Source organism: Equus quagga, chromosome 2, assembly GCF_021613505.1.
Source record: "Equus quagga isolate Etosha38 chromosome 2, UCLA_HA_Equagga_1.0, whole genome shotgun sequence".
In the NCBI taxonomy this organism is placed as follows: Eukaryota; Metazoa; Chordata; class Mammalia; order Perissodactyla; family Equidae; genus Equus; species Equus quagga.
In genome coordinates, this window is record NC_060268.1 from 132,490,458 (window position 1) to 132,506,898 (window position 16,441).

Consider the following 16,441-nt stretch of genomic DNA (forward strand, 5'->3'; position numbering starts at 1 on the left):
TCACTCAAGTCAATTCATCCAAACATCCATTCTATACAACATTTCAGGGACAACAGAGGGACCTCCTAAGATAGAATTCTTTAGAAATAGTATAGAGTTGAAAAGATTTCTCCAGCTTCATTAACATTATGCAATAATTTGGTTACTTCATAATGACTTTTTCCTCATTAAAAACAAAGAGGAACAAAATGTGAAAAATGAAATAGAAAAACTCCCTCTTTCATCCAACCCAGATGGCTCAGTTATGGGATTTTTCCCAGAGCTGTGCCAAGTTAGAAGCATGCTTGAAAATAAGCTAGCTGAAGTTCAATCCAAAGTGAACAGAGACCATGGCTGAAAATAGGTGTTTTTTTTTTTTTTTTTTTTTTAAAAGAAAGTGCATGTGTTGGGGGGAATATGTTAGGCTAGAATTGATTTGGGCTTCCTCAGCTTTGGGGTACTTCCTCCTCCACTGCCCCATTTGAGAATGTCTTAACAATCTACAGCTCCTCAGGCCTCAGATGTTGGGGAGTGACACTTTCAGGTCCTGAACTCCCAGCAACATGGTTTACCTGCAGTTTCTGGGTACCACTGCCAAAGACCTCACAGCATATCCTGTTGCTCTGAAGGAGAAAGCATCACATTATACAGACGTATCTGGTGTTAAATAAATTAAAATGGGGCAGATTGTAAATAGAATTGTATACTTCTATCACAATATGGCTTTGGTCTTCCCCAGTGTCCTTGAATCACAGAAGCCCCATGTATCTCATACCTTACCTTAGTAGTTTGAGGAGCTTGAGAGAAGGAAAAAAGTGCAAAAATGTTTAAAAACTAGAAGATAACTAATTAAAAAGGAGAGTTGAAAAAGAAGATGTAAAAAGCAGGAACTGCTTATGGGAACTGTTTCCAGGAGCAGAATTTAGGAAAGAATGACTTCTAAGTCCAAAATAACTCTCTCCATCCACACTGGCTGAGAATTCACATTTCACTTTTTTTTTTTTGTGAAGATGATTAGCCCTGAGCTAACTGCTGCCAATCCTCCTCTTTTCACTGAGTAGGGCTGGCCCTGAGCTAACATCCGTGCCCATCTTCCTCTACTTTATATGTGGGACGCCCCCACAGCGTGGAGTGCCAAGCGGTGCCATGTCTGCACCCGGGATCCGAACCAGTGAACCCCGGGCTGCTGAAGCAGAACGTGTGCACTTAACTGCTGCGCTACCGGGCCAGTCCCACATTTCACTTTTAATATTATTTAAAGTCTTATTGATTTATTTGAGATAATAAATATTTGTAAGAGACATAGTTCACTTTCAATATCACCACATAGAACTTGGGATTTTAGCATGGGAAAGAGCCTATCCAGATAGAGAGGCATAAACTGGATTAAATGGCCATCTTATTGGTCATCCAAGTTTCAATGCTAAATTGTTATCCGAGCTTCCTTTTTCCCTTAGTGTTCTCAAAGTCTTGCCCCATTTATGTTTCTTACTTGAGGTATTCTCAAGGACTGGCACCACTTCTTAGGTACCTAGGTACCTCAGTTCCCCATCTATCTTTACATGTCAATTCCATCTTGCTATTTCTACAAGAGAACTAACCTAATTACTACAAGGTCTGCTTCTGTCTCCAGGTGACTGGCGAGACTATGACATAGTAAATAAAAAATTTCGTTCTTCAGATAAGATACCACTGTCTATATACAAGTTATAGCTTTATATTATAGGCACGACATCATACTTTAAACATACAATAATCATTCAAACAGTAAGAACCAGCCTTTATGATTCCGGGGTCACATGGTCTTACTGAGAAGCAAAAACTGATAGAAAAAAAACTCCAAGAGAATAAATCTCTGACTGAAAATGACCCTGTTATCAAATTGCTTTCCTTGAAAAGCACATGCAGTCAACCTCACAGAGAGAGCTGAAGTCCATATTTGGGCAAGTGAAAGACAGGCAAGTAATAGTGCACGGGGCACTTGGGCTAAGGAAGGGCTGGCTGAGTGCCAGGGTGCAGGACAGCATGAAGGTCCTGGGTCAACACAGTGAGAAGAACAAAGAGGCTGGAGAAAGGTGCAGAAGAAAGGTGGATGACTGTAAAGGGAAATTTACAGACATAGCCCCACTTCGGTGGCCCGGGGTTCATGGGTTCACATCCCAGGCATGGACCCACACACTGCTCATCAAATCATGCTGTGGCAGTGTCCCATGTACAAAATAGAGGAAGATTGGCACAGATGGTAGCCCAGGGCCTATCTTCCTCATGACAAAGCAAAAAAAAAAAAAAAAAAAGGTAAGCTCCATGCTCCATGAGTATTTTTTATGTGTAACTGGCTTAGAGAACATGTACAAAATTCTTGCTACTTGAATTTTGATCTATAGAGACCAGCAGCATTGAAATCACCTGGGAACTTGCTGGAAATGCAGAATCTCAAGGCCAGGCCAGATCTACCAAATCAGAATCTGCATTTTAACAATATTCAGGGGGATTCAAATACTCACTAAAGTTTGAGAAGCTCTGCAGCAGAGGCTGCTCTGCATATGTTCTGGTAATATTACCTAGAGGAAGGTGGAATCATTCACGAAGAGAATAAACAAAGAGCTCTGGGTTTTGGGAAAAGTTGATGAACTCAGGTTTTGTGTGATCATTTGTTCACCATAAACATTTAAAATGTACTCATTTTCGGACACTATTTAGGCACATCACCAGTTAAAAAAGATACCAAAAAGTTCAAAAAACAGAAAAAGCTGCACCTTTAGCCCACCTCTCAGAGGCACTGTTCATGGCCATCAGTTGGGCAGACAAAAGCTTTGAGCAGACTGCTGGAGGACGGGTGGCCTAAGGCTCTTGCACCCCAAAGTTCCACGAGGAACACCCCTGTTGGCTCCCCGTCCCAACAGCGCAGATTGGTCTGGACACTGACCACTTGCTGGAGACTCCCTCCCTTCCCGAGGGGGAAGCGTCTGTAGATTCTCCTCCCTAAGACCAAATCTAAATCTAAATCTGCCTCTCACAGAGAAAATGCAATGTTGATTGAAATTATATTCAAACATCATGTCAATGACAAAACTTCCCCAGTTGGCTCCAATAATTTATTCTGACACTCTTCTTAACAAGTACATAAAATAATAAACCTGAAGTATTAGATCTTTTAAAGGCTAGCTGCTGGAAACCTTCAGAAGTTATTATCATGTTTTAAATAAAACTACTCAATTCAATCTATTTCTGTGACTTTTCAAGACCTTTTGAAGATTTTTTCCATTTTACCTGCAGTCTGTATCTGTGGTCTAAGGAAAAGGAATCAGTCTATATTTATTCGGATAGCCGAGAGAGAAAATTTGATATATTTGTATAATTCAATGTATTCACTTTTTATAGTTTTTCAAAAGAACTTCACCTTTTTACATTTTCCTTACATTTCTCTTACATCTCTTTCAAGAGTTTTTAAAATTACATGAGCTTTTAGGGAAAGATTTTATTTTTCTTACTTAGCTAAAATCTTCAGGAACAGCTCTAGCTTTTATATTTTTAGGAGGACCTTTCACAGTGTGATGGCAATCTGGCTGACAATCTGATTATTACAGCTGTAGCTGGTAAAGCAGTATATTTCTAAAATTACATAATGGAAAGATGATGTACATATCTGAACATTCCAAAGGTAGATTCTGGTATTGCATAAAAGGGGGAATTTTCTACATAAATAATGTAACCTTTAGTGAAAAAGCGAAAAGACCAGGTATATCTGCTATTATTAGAAAATATTCCATTTTTAATACAAATTTTAGGTAGTTTAATATTTTCTTTGTCACTTAAATTTAGCATTGCTTGTTTAAATGCTTCTCTTTTTCTCATTTTGTCAATTCTTTTTCTACTCTTCTCCCTACCTTAGCTATTTCAAGTGTTTCTCTTAGGCTTATTCAAGAGAACAACTCCTAGATATTGTAATTCTCTCAATTTTGCTTTCATTTTTTTTTCTGCTTCTTTATTGCTTTATTCATCCTACTTTCTTTACCGATCATTTTAATTTTGACATTTTTCTTGCTTTGTGTGTTGAATTTTTCTTCCTTGCTTTTCAAAATAAAGGTTTTTAAAGCTATGATATTCAAGACTATAAATTATAATATGTATTACTGTCATTTTTATTTTTGAATTAATCTAGTACTGCACTTTTGATTTTCTCTTGTAGGCAATTATTTCTCCCTTTTGGAATTTATTGGGGGTTTTCTTCAAAGTAGTGAGGTTATGGTTTATGAATAGATAAGGGGGAGGCAGAACACTGGCTGCCTCTGAACATGGTGCTCCCTGCAATGAGGGTGGTGGCAGCTGAGGTTTTCAGTTGCCGTAGCTTTTATGATTTTAAGCTGTTCCATCACTAGGGATTAGGGTGGAGGTGGCTAGGCCTCCCTCCAATTTAGTACTTAACAAGATTTCCTTTAATGGAAACAATGTTTCTGTCCCTGTTTTTAAAAGTTCATTTCCATTGGCACTACAGTTAGTAAAATTCTTCCTAGATATTAGCAAAAGCCTGACTGAGCCTCTTAGATTTAAACGTTACTGTGAGAATTTCTTTTCTTCGTGTATGTTTTCCAAAGTATTTGCATTGGAAGTTAGAAAAGGACAAGACAGCTGTGGATGGCTAGCTACATCTTAGCGTGAAAATTGTGAGAATGCTCTCAATTTACTTCATAAAGGTCAAGGGGTACTCTAATTCACATTGCAAAATTTTAGAAGGAACTATGTTAAACATCCATGTAAAATCCCCCAATTATACAATCTTATTCAAACTTAACACTTGTTTCCTAAAGTGGATTTACTGTAATGATCCTGAGATGATCCTGAAGAAATTGTTTTTAGAAAACATAAGGAAGAGTATAAGTCACTTGATAATTACAACAGCATCACTTACTTAAGCGGTGAAGTTATATACTGATATGCATTACAGATAAAATAAGTTAACCTGACAACGAAAATTAGGTTTACAAAGAATAATCATCACTTACTTCACTTTAAGTAAATGTATGTATATTTACTTCATTAAAGGATAGCGAACTATTCCAAGTACATTTAAATCATGATTTTATTTATCAAAACTCGATTTACAAACAACTATAACTCAAGACAAGCTGCACATGTATTTACTGTATGTCAGCTAAAATTAGATTTTGAAATTATAGTTAAGGATTGAAAAAATGGTAATATGTATTACTACTGTAAACCTATGCCCTATGTGAACACATTTTAAAAACCAATGTTAATGAGAGACTAAATTTTCTTTGATATCACTGTATAATTCCACCACAAGTATCCCACTTAAAAAGTCCATTTGGAAATCTGGGTAAACATACACATTTAATAGCACTCCTACCACAAATCTCATTAAAACAAGAGTAAAGTGATTTTTGAAAAAGACATAAGTCCATGAGAACATAGAAGGGAAGAGAGTATGAAAATTTTTCCAGCTAGGAAGGAAATGGATGAGTAGCAAATGACTTAGGAGACCTGAGAAAACTGAGTATTAAGCTGACAGTAAAAAAAACTGAGGAGCAATCCAACTCTACATTGCAGAGCTCCCAAAAGGCTCAAGAACTGGTGGCATAATTCTTGGCCAAAAAGGGCAAAAAAGGCAAAAGATAGGAAGGATGGCTATAAATCAGCTTAAGGAGCAGGTGGGCCCCTAGGTGCCCTCCAAATTTAGCTGTCTCTCGATGACTCTCCTTCCTCTAGCGGAACCCTTAGGCCTACACTCTGGAAAGGGTGAATCAGAGGGTCCCTGGATTTGCAAATCTCTGGCATGGCTGAGAGTAGGGATAAAAAGGATTAAGTAAAAGTTTATAAACTGAATACTGAGAAGCCCCAATCTTCAATCTCCCGCCAGAATGCTACCAACCAAGTACCTTTCAGAAGGGAAGAATCTGACTGGCACAACAGAAAATACCTAAAGAGACAGCTATTGATAATTTCCCAAGGAAATGGTTGTTATGGGCTGAATTGTGTCCCCCAGAAAAATATGTTGAAGTTTGCAATGGATTGAAGTGTCCCCCCAAACCTCATATGTTGAAGCCCTAACCCCTAAGGTGACTGTATTTGGAGACAGCGCCTTTAAGAAGGTAATAAAGATTAAATGAGGTCATAAGGGTAGGGTCCTAATCCAATAGAACTGGTGTCCTTATAAGAGGAAGAGACACCAGAGATCTCTTTCTCCATGCATGCACAGAAGAAAGGCCACGTGAGGACACAGAGAGAAGGTGGCCATCTACAAAAAAGGAAGAGGCCTCACCAAACACCAACTCTGATGGCACCTTAATCTTGGACTTCCAGCCTACAGAACCATGAGAAAATAAATTTGTGTTGTTTAAGCTACTCAGTGAGCCGTATTTTGTTATAGCAGCCTGAGCAGACTAATACAAAGTTCTAACCCCCAGTACCGCAGAACGTAACCTCATTTGGAAATAGGGTCACTGAGATGTAATGAGTTAAAATGAGGTCATACTGGGATATGGTGGGCCCTTAAACTAACATGACTGGTGCCCTTATAAGAGGAAAAGAGACTCAGAGACACAGACAGACTAAGGGAGAACACCATGTGACAACAGAGGGAGAGAGTGAATGAAATGCTGCAGCTGAAAGGTAAGAAACACAAAAGATGGCCAGCAACCTCCAGAAGGTAGAAATAGGCAAGGCAGAATTCTCAACAGGTTTCAGAGGGAGTGTGGCCCTGTTCACAGCTTGATCACACACTTTTAGCTTCCAGAACTGTGAGACAATAAATCATTGTTGCTTTAAGCCACTCAGGTTGTGGTATTTCCTTATGGCAGCCCTAGGAGCAAAGACAATTGCCTGGTCAGATCACTCTGTAGTGAAGATCACATTCAGCAGGCCTCTTCTTGGGCAGAGCTTCCAATCAGCTTTTCATTACAATACTCAAATGTGAAGAAACCACCAAGGATCATCCAACATTTGAGGAAATCATACATGAAAAGCAGAGGCTGAAACAAACAAAAAAGCAGAATTCAAGGGAAAGAGAGACTATATAGAAAGGAGAACATGTCTAAAAATCTATCATTTATATCCTCAGACAAAAAAGAAGATATTTTAAACATAAAATAAGGATAGGATGCTATAGAAAAAGGAATATCTATAGAATAAAAAGAGCTCTTAGAAATTAAACACATAGGAGCAGAAATTAAAAGGTCAATTGAAGAGTTCGAAGATAAACTTGAGAAACTCTATCATAAAATCGAGCAAAAAGGAAAAGAGATGGGAAAGAGCAGGAAAGAGAACAGAAAGTAGAGAACCAGTCTAAGTGGCTTTATAACTGAATAAAAGAAATTCCAGATAGAATAAATAATGAAAATGGAGTGGAGAAAATCATTAAAGAAATAATTTAAACCAAATTTCCCAGAGCTGAAGGGCACAGGATTCCTAGGTTAAAAGGATCACTGAGGGTTTAGTGAAATCGATTACAATCGACTTATACTAACGCACATCATCATGAGATTTTAAAACAATAGGACATAGAAAGGATCCCGCAAGCAGGTAAGATTCAGAATAGCTTCTGACTTCTCCACAGCAACACTAGAAGGTAAAAGACGATAGAGAGAAACGCCTTCAAAATTCTGAAGGAAAATTACTTCGAACCTAGCATCTCAAAAAATTTACCTCTCATATGGCCTTCTCAGGAAGGATGCATTTCATCAAGATGAGGAAGTAAAATAAGAAAGAGGAAGACAGAAGATTAAGAAATTACAGGAAGTAAAGCAAGGGCCAGTTCAGAATATCGAATGGATTAGAATGCACTAGAATGGATTAGAAGAAATTCAGACAACTGAGGCAGAGGTTGGGTCTAAGTGTGTAATTAGAACAGAAAATGACAAACGTGAAAAAAAAAAACCCCAACAAAACAGAAAACAAGAAAATGAATAATCCCAGGGAAAACAAACTATTGTGCAGGAAAGGGATGGTAATAGCATGCAAACAGCGCTTATATAATGAAAAATATTATACAACAGGTACCGTTTTATAATATTTTATATGTCAGGTACTGATTTAAATGTGTTATGTTCATTAACTCATATAATCCTCACAACCACCCGAGGAAGGAAGTACTACTACTGTTCTCATTTTACAGATAAGGAAATTGAAGCAGAGAAAGGTCAAATAACTTGCTCAAAGATACAGCTAGTAATGGGTAGGGGTGGGATGGTAACTCAGGCACCCTGGTTCTAGATTCTGTGTTCTTTATCTCTATGTGCTATTACTTTTTTTAACTTAGCCTAAATAATGTCAATATGGAATATTGACCCAATCCAAATTACACTGTAATGACACTGGAAGGCTATAGGGACAGAAAAATATGCATGTGTATAGTGACAGTGGGTAACCACTAAATCATTTTTAATAGAAGGAAGTCAACTGATGATGTCCAACTGAAAAACTAAGAAATTACAATATAAGCATGTTACTTAGAATGTGGAAGGAAATACTAAAAGATTTGGGTGAGAGAGTTGAAAGTAGTTGCTGCTGGAGAGTTAGAAATAAGGATGGGCTGGGTCCTGCTCCGTGGCCGAGTGGTTAAGTTCACGCACTCCGCTTCGGCGGCCCATGGTTTGCTGGTTCGGATCCTGGGCGCAGACATGGCACCATTCATCAAGCCATGCTGAGGCGGCATCCCACACGCCACAACTAGAAGGATCCACAACTAAAAATATGCAACTATGTACTGGGGGGATTTGGGGAGACAAAGGAAAAATAAAATCTTAAAAAAAAAAAAGAAATAGGGATGGGGACGAGTGAGAACTGTTGTTTTTCATGAAAAGCCTTGCAAAACTGTTTGGCTTTTTAAATTATAAATAAGTATAACTTTGATAAAAATGAAAACTAAATTAAAAGTAGATCAGAATGGAAAACAAACAGATGAGCACGTGGCCTAACACAACTAATTTTCAAAAATCTCACTTAATCAGTGGATAAATCTTTACACTTTCCAAATTATTAAAACACTTGAATCAAATGAATAGTTTTAATCCAAAATAGCAAACGATGCCTGGAGAACCCCTCTTGACACAAAGAAAAGTTTTTCAGCATGTTTTTTCCCCTTCTTTCTTACCCTAAAACTACTAGACAACTTCAGATTTTACCAATTGATAAGAACTGTAGAACCGGTTTGTGGTATATTTGTTCATTTTCATATCACCCAAATATTCAGTCAAAAATCAGGTCACTTTCAAAAGTGAAGGCCATAGGGATTTAGAAGGCCATTTCTAGGCCTTTTAGAGAGGAATCTCCCAGAGTTTTCCCTGTTCTTTGTTCTTGCTCACCATAAATCTCAGGACCAAATGTCTGATTTTGATTTTAAGTGCTGTTAGCTAATCTTTTCACTGCTACTTTCCCCAACATTCTAAGAATAAGAGGACTGGTTTCCTAGAAAAGCTATCAGCAATTACACATGACTTGAAGTAAACAGTCTATTTTCAAGTCATGAGATGGTATAAACTTGAAAAAATTTTCAAAACCATACTAATTCTTCAGTAAGTTTACATTTCAATTACTGCAAGACTGAAAGACTTTAAGTAGGCCATATCAGCCACACTATACAGGAAATTATATCCTAGGAAAGCTCCGTTTTAAAAATAGGCAAAGGAAGAAGGGAAGGTTGCCAAAATACACAGCACTTTCCATTTGTTTTGATTTGAACACAGCATCTGTTTTATCAGGTGCAATCTACCATTTGCAGGCCTGAGAGGAATGGTAGTAGTTAGGGTGGGAAGAAGTAAATTAACCAAAAATGTTTGCTTTCTGAAAATTTTGAAGTAGATATCAGTGGAATTTAGATAATAACCAAATACCACAAAGAAAGTGGGGCTTTGGGATAAGTCAGACTGGACTGTATACTCCTTAACCCGGCAGAATCAAAGTTAAGGAACTAGACCAATCCACTTAAGAAATGTACACACTCTTGTAAACATAATATTTGATATATACCTAAAAGTCAAGTCTTCCTTTTCTTATTCATTCATTCAAAAAATATTGAGTACCTACTATTACTGTATACCATGTACCATTCTAGGTACAAAAACACAGCAATTAACAAAACAAAACTCTCTATGGAGCTTATTCTGGTGGGGAAGATAAACATACATACAAATAAATGACAATATTAGATAGTATAAAGGCTATTAAAAATATAATAGGGAAATTTTAAGAAGGTTAATTTTATTAAGAAACCTCCATATGCAAAACAAAGCAAATTTGGATAGGACCACCACGTAGAAAAACTTTATGAGAAAAGAGATCTGATAAAATTGTTATCATCTGAGGTTAAACTGGATGACTAAGTTTAGGTGAAACTCAGCAAGATAATAATATTCAAAATTTTTATCAGAAGTAAATTTAGGTTGGAAATTCTTCCAGAACTGCCAAGACTTTATAGAACTTTCAAAAACTTCTAATTTCATCTTTAACCATTTTGATCACAGTTGATTTAGATGCTTATGGTCCTGCCCTAGGACTAGTTAAGCTGCCTCATTGCCCTTCCTAGAAAATATCCATATAGTTGTGGCCCCTGAAGATCTACCTTAGAATGAATCAGAAGCTATTCACTGGCTAGTTGTGAAAGTTGTTTCAACCTTTTCACGAAGCCGGGATCCTCACCTACTTTTCTAAAGGTAGCATGGTGGAATAGAAAGAATAAAATACTAGAAACAGAAGATACTCGATCTGGCACCATTCTTGTCTTAACAATCCATGTGACCCTGGGCAAGTTAATTCACTTCTTTGAGCCTGTAATATTGAAATATTTTCCCTGCCTACTTTATGGAGTTGTAGTGAGGACTAGTGAGATATTACTGTGGTATGCAAAATAATGTCCCTCTCCCCTAAAGACGTCTACATCCTAATTCCTGGAATCTGGGAATATGTTAGGTTACATGGTAAATGAGAAATCAGGTTGCAGATGGAATTCAGGTTGCTAATCAGCTGACCTTGTGACAGGGAGAGGATCTGGATTACTCGGGAGGGCACAATATAATCACAACGGTCCTTGTAAGTGGAAGGTGGAGGGGGCCCCAAAGAGAGAACCGGAGAGATGGCAGCGTGAGATCAGCCCAATGCACTGACTCTGAAGAGGGAGGAATATAGTCATAAGCCAAGGAATTTGGGCAGCCTGTAGAAGCTAGAAAAGGGAAGGAAGAGATTTTCCCCCAAAGCCTCCAGTAGAAATGCAGCCCTGTGGATCCATTTCAGATTTCTGATCTCTAAGACTGTGAAAGAATAAGTAGGTGTTGGTTTAAGCCAATAAATGTGTGGTAATCTGTTAAGCAGCAATTGGAAACAATAATATACAAAAGTATTTTGAAAGTGGTAGGAAATTATATAAATCTAAGAGTTATTCTCCTAATATGATATCTCAGCTTAGTTGCTCTAGCAGCCTCGATGGCAGACAGATTGGTTACCAGGAGGTTTTCAGAGTTGTATCACATTTCCTTGTCAAAAGCAGATGCCCTGCCTTTCCTATTTCACTGCCTAACCGTCTTTGCTTTTAGCTCTCATTTCATTTGTGAAGCAGAGTTGATTACAGTGTAATTATCAAACCAGCTCCAGCCACCAGCCTTTTTACTTTCCTAGTTTTCTTCAATTACTCATTATTCTGATATTCTCAAAGGGATGGTTAAGAAAACATTTTTCAGAGTCACGATACTACAGCAAAATTACGTACAGATAATTCCTACTTTGTTAATAGTGAGTTATTCTCTAAAAAGTGTGCAAGGCAATGTTCTAAGTATTTATCTAAACACACAAAGATATAGATGTGTATATATATGAACATACATCAAGTTTTATAGATTTTTAAAATCAGTTTGAATAAGAACATTAGTGGATTTTTTTCCCCATAGGTTAAATGATCTTTAACTTATGAAGCAGAATTAAAATTTTAGGGATAGTCTATTCTTATTAATGTCAAGTTTAAAGAATAATCCAGGGGCGAGCCCCGTGGCTGAGCAGTTAAGTTTGTGCGCTCCGCTTCGGTGGCCCGGGGTTTCACTGGTTCGGATCCTGGGTGCAGACATGGCACCACTTGTCAGGCCATGTTGAGGCGGCATCCCACACGCCACAACTAGAAGGACCCACAACTAGAATATGCAACTATGTACTGGGGGGATTTGGGGAGAAAAAGCAACAACAAAAAAAAGAAGATTGGCAACAGTTGTTAGCTCAGGTGCCAATCTTTAATAATAAAAAAAGAATAATCCAGTAATAAAAATTCGATTGTTGTCTTAAGGAAATAAAACACACAAATCCATGTTTTTAAGTCTTGAAAAATGAGCATTAACAAAGTTAAGTTGATGCATAGTGAGAAATGGACTTATATTTCTATAATGGTTCTTAGTCCAATCCCTAAATAACATCATTTCTTCTGCTCTTTTAGCATGCATTTACACATGACAGGCCTATTTCTTTTTATTATAATGTATTATATCTTTATATTTCTTATCGCTATCTTCTCACCTTTTATTTTAGGGGATGGTAATTATGTGCCTACTAATAATATCCTCTATTATTAGAGCTTCTCATCTAAACTTCATTTTCAATTTGTACATAACTTTTTTCCCCAAGAAAATCAAGCAGATGTAGGAGTGAAGATAGGACAATATCATAAGCACAAATACATACACAAAGACACACACACAGGCATATCAATTATTGCACATCCTGGGTTTACAATGCTTTATAGGTGCAATGGGCCCAAAGCTGAGAAACATATCACTGTGTACTTCAACTGTACAGAAATTAGATTCAGAAAAAAGATCTCATCTCATTTAATAACAGTATCACAAACATTCCAAATAGGGTGGAATGTACTGGCCAGTACTTTTATGAAGTACCAGCCAGCAGTATACTCCCAGCTCATATTTTCATGGTGCTTGGAAATGAAGAGCAACTCTTTTTTTCATCTTTGAAAAGAGATAGAGAATTCCAATTAAATTAAAATATTACACAGTAGGGCAGTGTTGTCTATGGAATAGTGTGAGGCTGTGAAGTATTAGTGTTTTGCTTTACATACAAAAATTGATAGTAATTTCAGTCTAACTGAATCTACGTAATAAAAAATTGGGGTTGTATTTCGTGTGTTTTTGGGTTTTCATTTTATTTTTCTAGTGACTAGTTTTCTATTTTACTTTACAAAAGTATTGGTCTGTGGCTTATTGGAAATTAAAAACAAAACAAAACTGGTCCTTTACCACAGGTAGCCTGAGAAGCACTGTTAACAGAAGATAAGCGCTTGTTTCTAAAAACTAACCTATGCCAATACTATAAAACAATACTTGAAGAATTTATTATAATATACATTAAAATATATCCTTTCAAGCCATTTATAAAATGGCACCTATAAATCATTTTAAATTACTAGGACTTAATATGGTTCCATCTCTTAAACTATTTCACCAATCTTAGATTCAAGAGATACATATAATAAAAGAACAGAAAAATTTCAGAGCTCAGCTAAGTAACTTCTTTACCTCTGCCAGATATATTCCAACATTTTAACTGATCTGCATATACTTCACTTGAAAAATTAGTTTTATATAAAATAGAAATAAAGTGACTATAAAAGTTCAATAGAATGGGTTAGTTATAAAGGTTTCAGAGCCTCCTCCACCAAAACACCCTGAACAAACAGAATAAAGAATCATCATCTGATCTCTGATCATTTGATGAGTTGGATGACAAGGCCCCCATTTAAGATCCCTTAAAAAGAACCAAGGCTATATACCCACAAGAAATGAAAACAGGTATTCAAGGAAATCTTGCACGTGAATGTTTACAGCAGCACTATTTATAAGAGCCAAAATGTAGAAACAATGCAGATGTACATCAATGGATGAATGGAAAAACAAAATGTTGTACATGTATACAGTGGAGTATCATTCAGCCATAAAAAGGAATGAAACACTGATATAATGTGGATGAATCTTGAAAACATTATGCTAAGTAAAAAAAGCCAAACACAAAAGGTCACATATATGACTCCATTTATATGAATACCCAGAATAGGTAAATCCATACAAACAGAAGGCAGATTGGTGGTTGCTAGAGGCTGTGGGGAGGAAAGTAGGGGCACTAACTGCTTAATGGGTATGGAGTGATGAAAACAGCTTGGAACCAAACAGAAGCAGTGTTTGCACAATATTGTGAATATACTAAATGCCACTGAATTGTTCACTATGAAACAGTTAATTTTATGTTATATGAATGTTACCTCAATTAAAAAAGAATCATAGTTACTGATTTGCAGTTATCTCGTAATTACTCCTGCTGATTAACCACTAATAAGCTATGCTTTTAACAGTCTCTGAAAATTCACTCCATCACAAACAGTATACTATGTTGGGATTTATAGGTGGGGAAGGCCATTTACTATTAAAGTGGATAAAATTGGGAATGAGAACTTACAGAAATTAATAAAAAATGAAAACAATTAGTAACAGTTTAATTAGTAAAAATTAAGGAATGAGGAAGAGGAAACTGAAAGAAGAAACACTGAGGACTAAAGAGGAAATCATTACAAATAGAGTCTGAATCAAGAAGAAAAAAGACTGTAATTGTCAGTAGTGATGAGGTATCTGCACATTTAAAAGAATTAGAAAGTGACAAAACACCTATGAAAGAAAAGAAGATTTTGGGGTCAGAGAGATATATTCTGAGTGTACCCAACAATTTACAAGGCTAAAAATCAGGCAACCCCCCAACCTCTTTTACTGGAACTCACAGACTAAATAAATGAGAGATATCCAATTACTCATTTGGGAATCATACACTTACTTAAACACCAACTGACAGTGAACTATTTTTGAAACTCCACTTTGGAACTGTATTCAAAATTAGTAAAAAAAAAAAAAAAAAGACTAATTTCATTACTTCACATTTATATCAGATTTTTAACCGAAAACATTATTTCAGCTGTTTCTAGTTTTGTATATTATGGATACATTAAACTAGAACTAATCACTCATAAAATTATACTTACATATTCCTTCACGTTTTTTGTTTTCACAGCTTTGTATGAATAATATGCAGGATAAAGCATTCCAAACAGCAACCTAAAAGTAAAACGTATGAGAAGACTAATCAAACACAACAATGCTTTTACCGGCTGAAGAAAATTTCACCTAATAGAAAAGTAGAAAGTATATGGAAAACATACGACAGTGTAAATTTGTATGAATGCAAATTTCTTCATAAACTAAATCCACTCAGAATAGCAAAGTAAAAATACACTTTTTTTTTTAACAAAAAGATGGTTTTAATATTCTAGATATAGTTTCATGGGGAAAAAAAGATATTTTTTCTTTTTTTTTAAGTTGCCATTTAAAACCTTTATTTCTCATCACAAAAAATATCCTGTAGTTCCTTGAAGAACATTTAGGAAATGTAGAAAATCGCCAAAAATAAAATAAAAATTGTCCCAATCCTACCAGTCAGAGATAACCACAGGCAACATTTTATTGTACGCAAATCCCACTTTTTATCCATGTGTAGTATACTCAAAATAAAGATAACACACACACAATTTGTGTAATGAAAACGTGGTCTTTCATTCTATTAGTTTGAGAAGCAATGGCTTCTAACTACAATGACAGTGCTGTGAAACAATACTTGATACATTTATTACAATATGTATTAAAATAACTCTTTAACCATTTAAAAAATGACTAAATCACTAATAGGACTTAATTTAATGCCATCTGTTAAGATTATTTCACCAAATCCCAGATTCAAGAGATATGTACAGACATATATATATATATGTATATAGTGTATATGTTGATCCTATATATATTATATATATATATAAAATGAAAGGATAGACACAGAAAAGGCATGACACAGTATACATGGTTTACAACTGAAATTTTCACATAATATATCACAGAGTTTTTGGTCCTCAAATATTATTCTACAGTATTATGCTCAATATCTTCATTACATACCACATTGAGATTCCTATAGTTTATTTAAACAATCCCATATTTATAGGCTTTTGGTTAAGTTCCAGGTTTTTGCTATTGCATAGACTACTATGAAAAACATTTCTGTGTACATTGATAATCACTTACTGGTTGTGATGCTGCTGCTTTAAAGAGTACACACATTTTTAACCTATTACCGAAATGCCCTCCAGAGAGGTCGCTCCACTCTACATTCCCATACATTGACAATCATAGGCATCACCATTAAAAAAAAAAAAAAAGTTTAGCAGCTAAAGAGGAAAAAATAATAATCTCTTAGATGTTTTAATGTGTATTTCTGGACACAAGTATGAATATTTTTAAGTGTTTACTGGCCTTTTGATGCATGGGGTATGTGATATCTGTTGTCTACTTTTCTTTTTTTTTGTCTATTTTGAAAAAGAATCTTTATTTTAGAATAGTTTCAGTTTTCCAGAACAGTTGGGAAGATA

General features: G+C 36.0%; 1 protein-coding gene across 1 annotated transcript in view; it reads right to left on the reverse strand.

The window, feature by feature from the left end:
- The window catches only part of REEP3 (receptor accessory protein 3), a 52,908-nt gene extending 36,699 nt beyond the window's left edge, over positions 1-16,209 (reverse strand). Inside the window, exons 1-2 of the mRNA XM_046652816.1 lie at positions 16,148-16,209; positions 15,008-15,080 (exon numbers count right to left, since the gene is read on the reverse strand). Coding sequence (XP_046508772.1) covers positions 15,008-15,080; positions 16,148-16,209 — 135 coding nt within the window. The remainder of the gene's footprint in view (positions 1-15,007; positions 15,081-16,147) is intronic.
- Between the last annotated feature and the right edge of the window lie 232 nt (positions 16,210-16,441).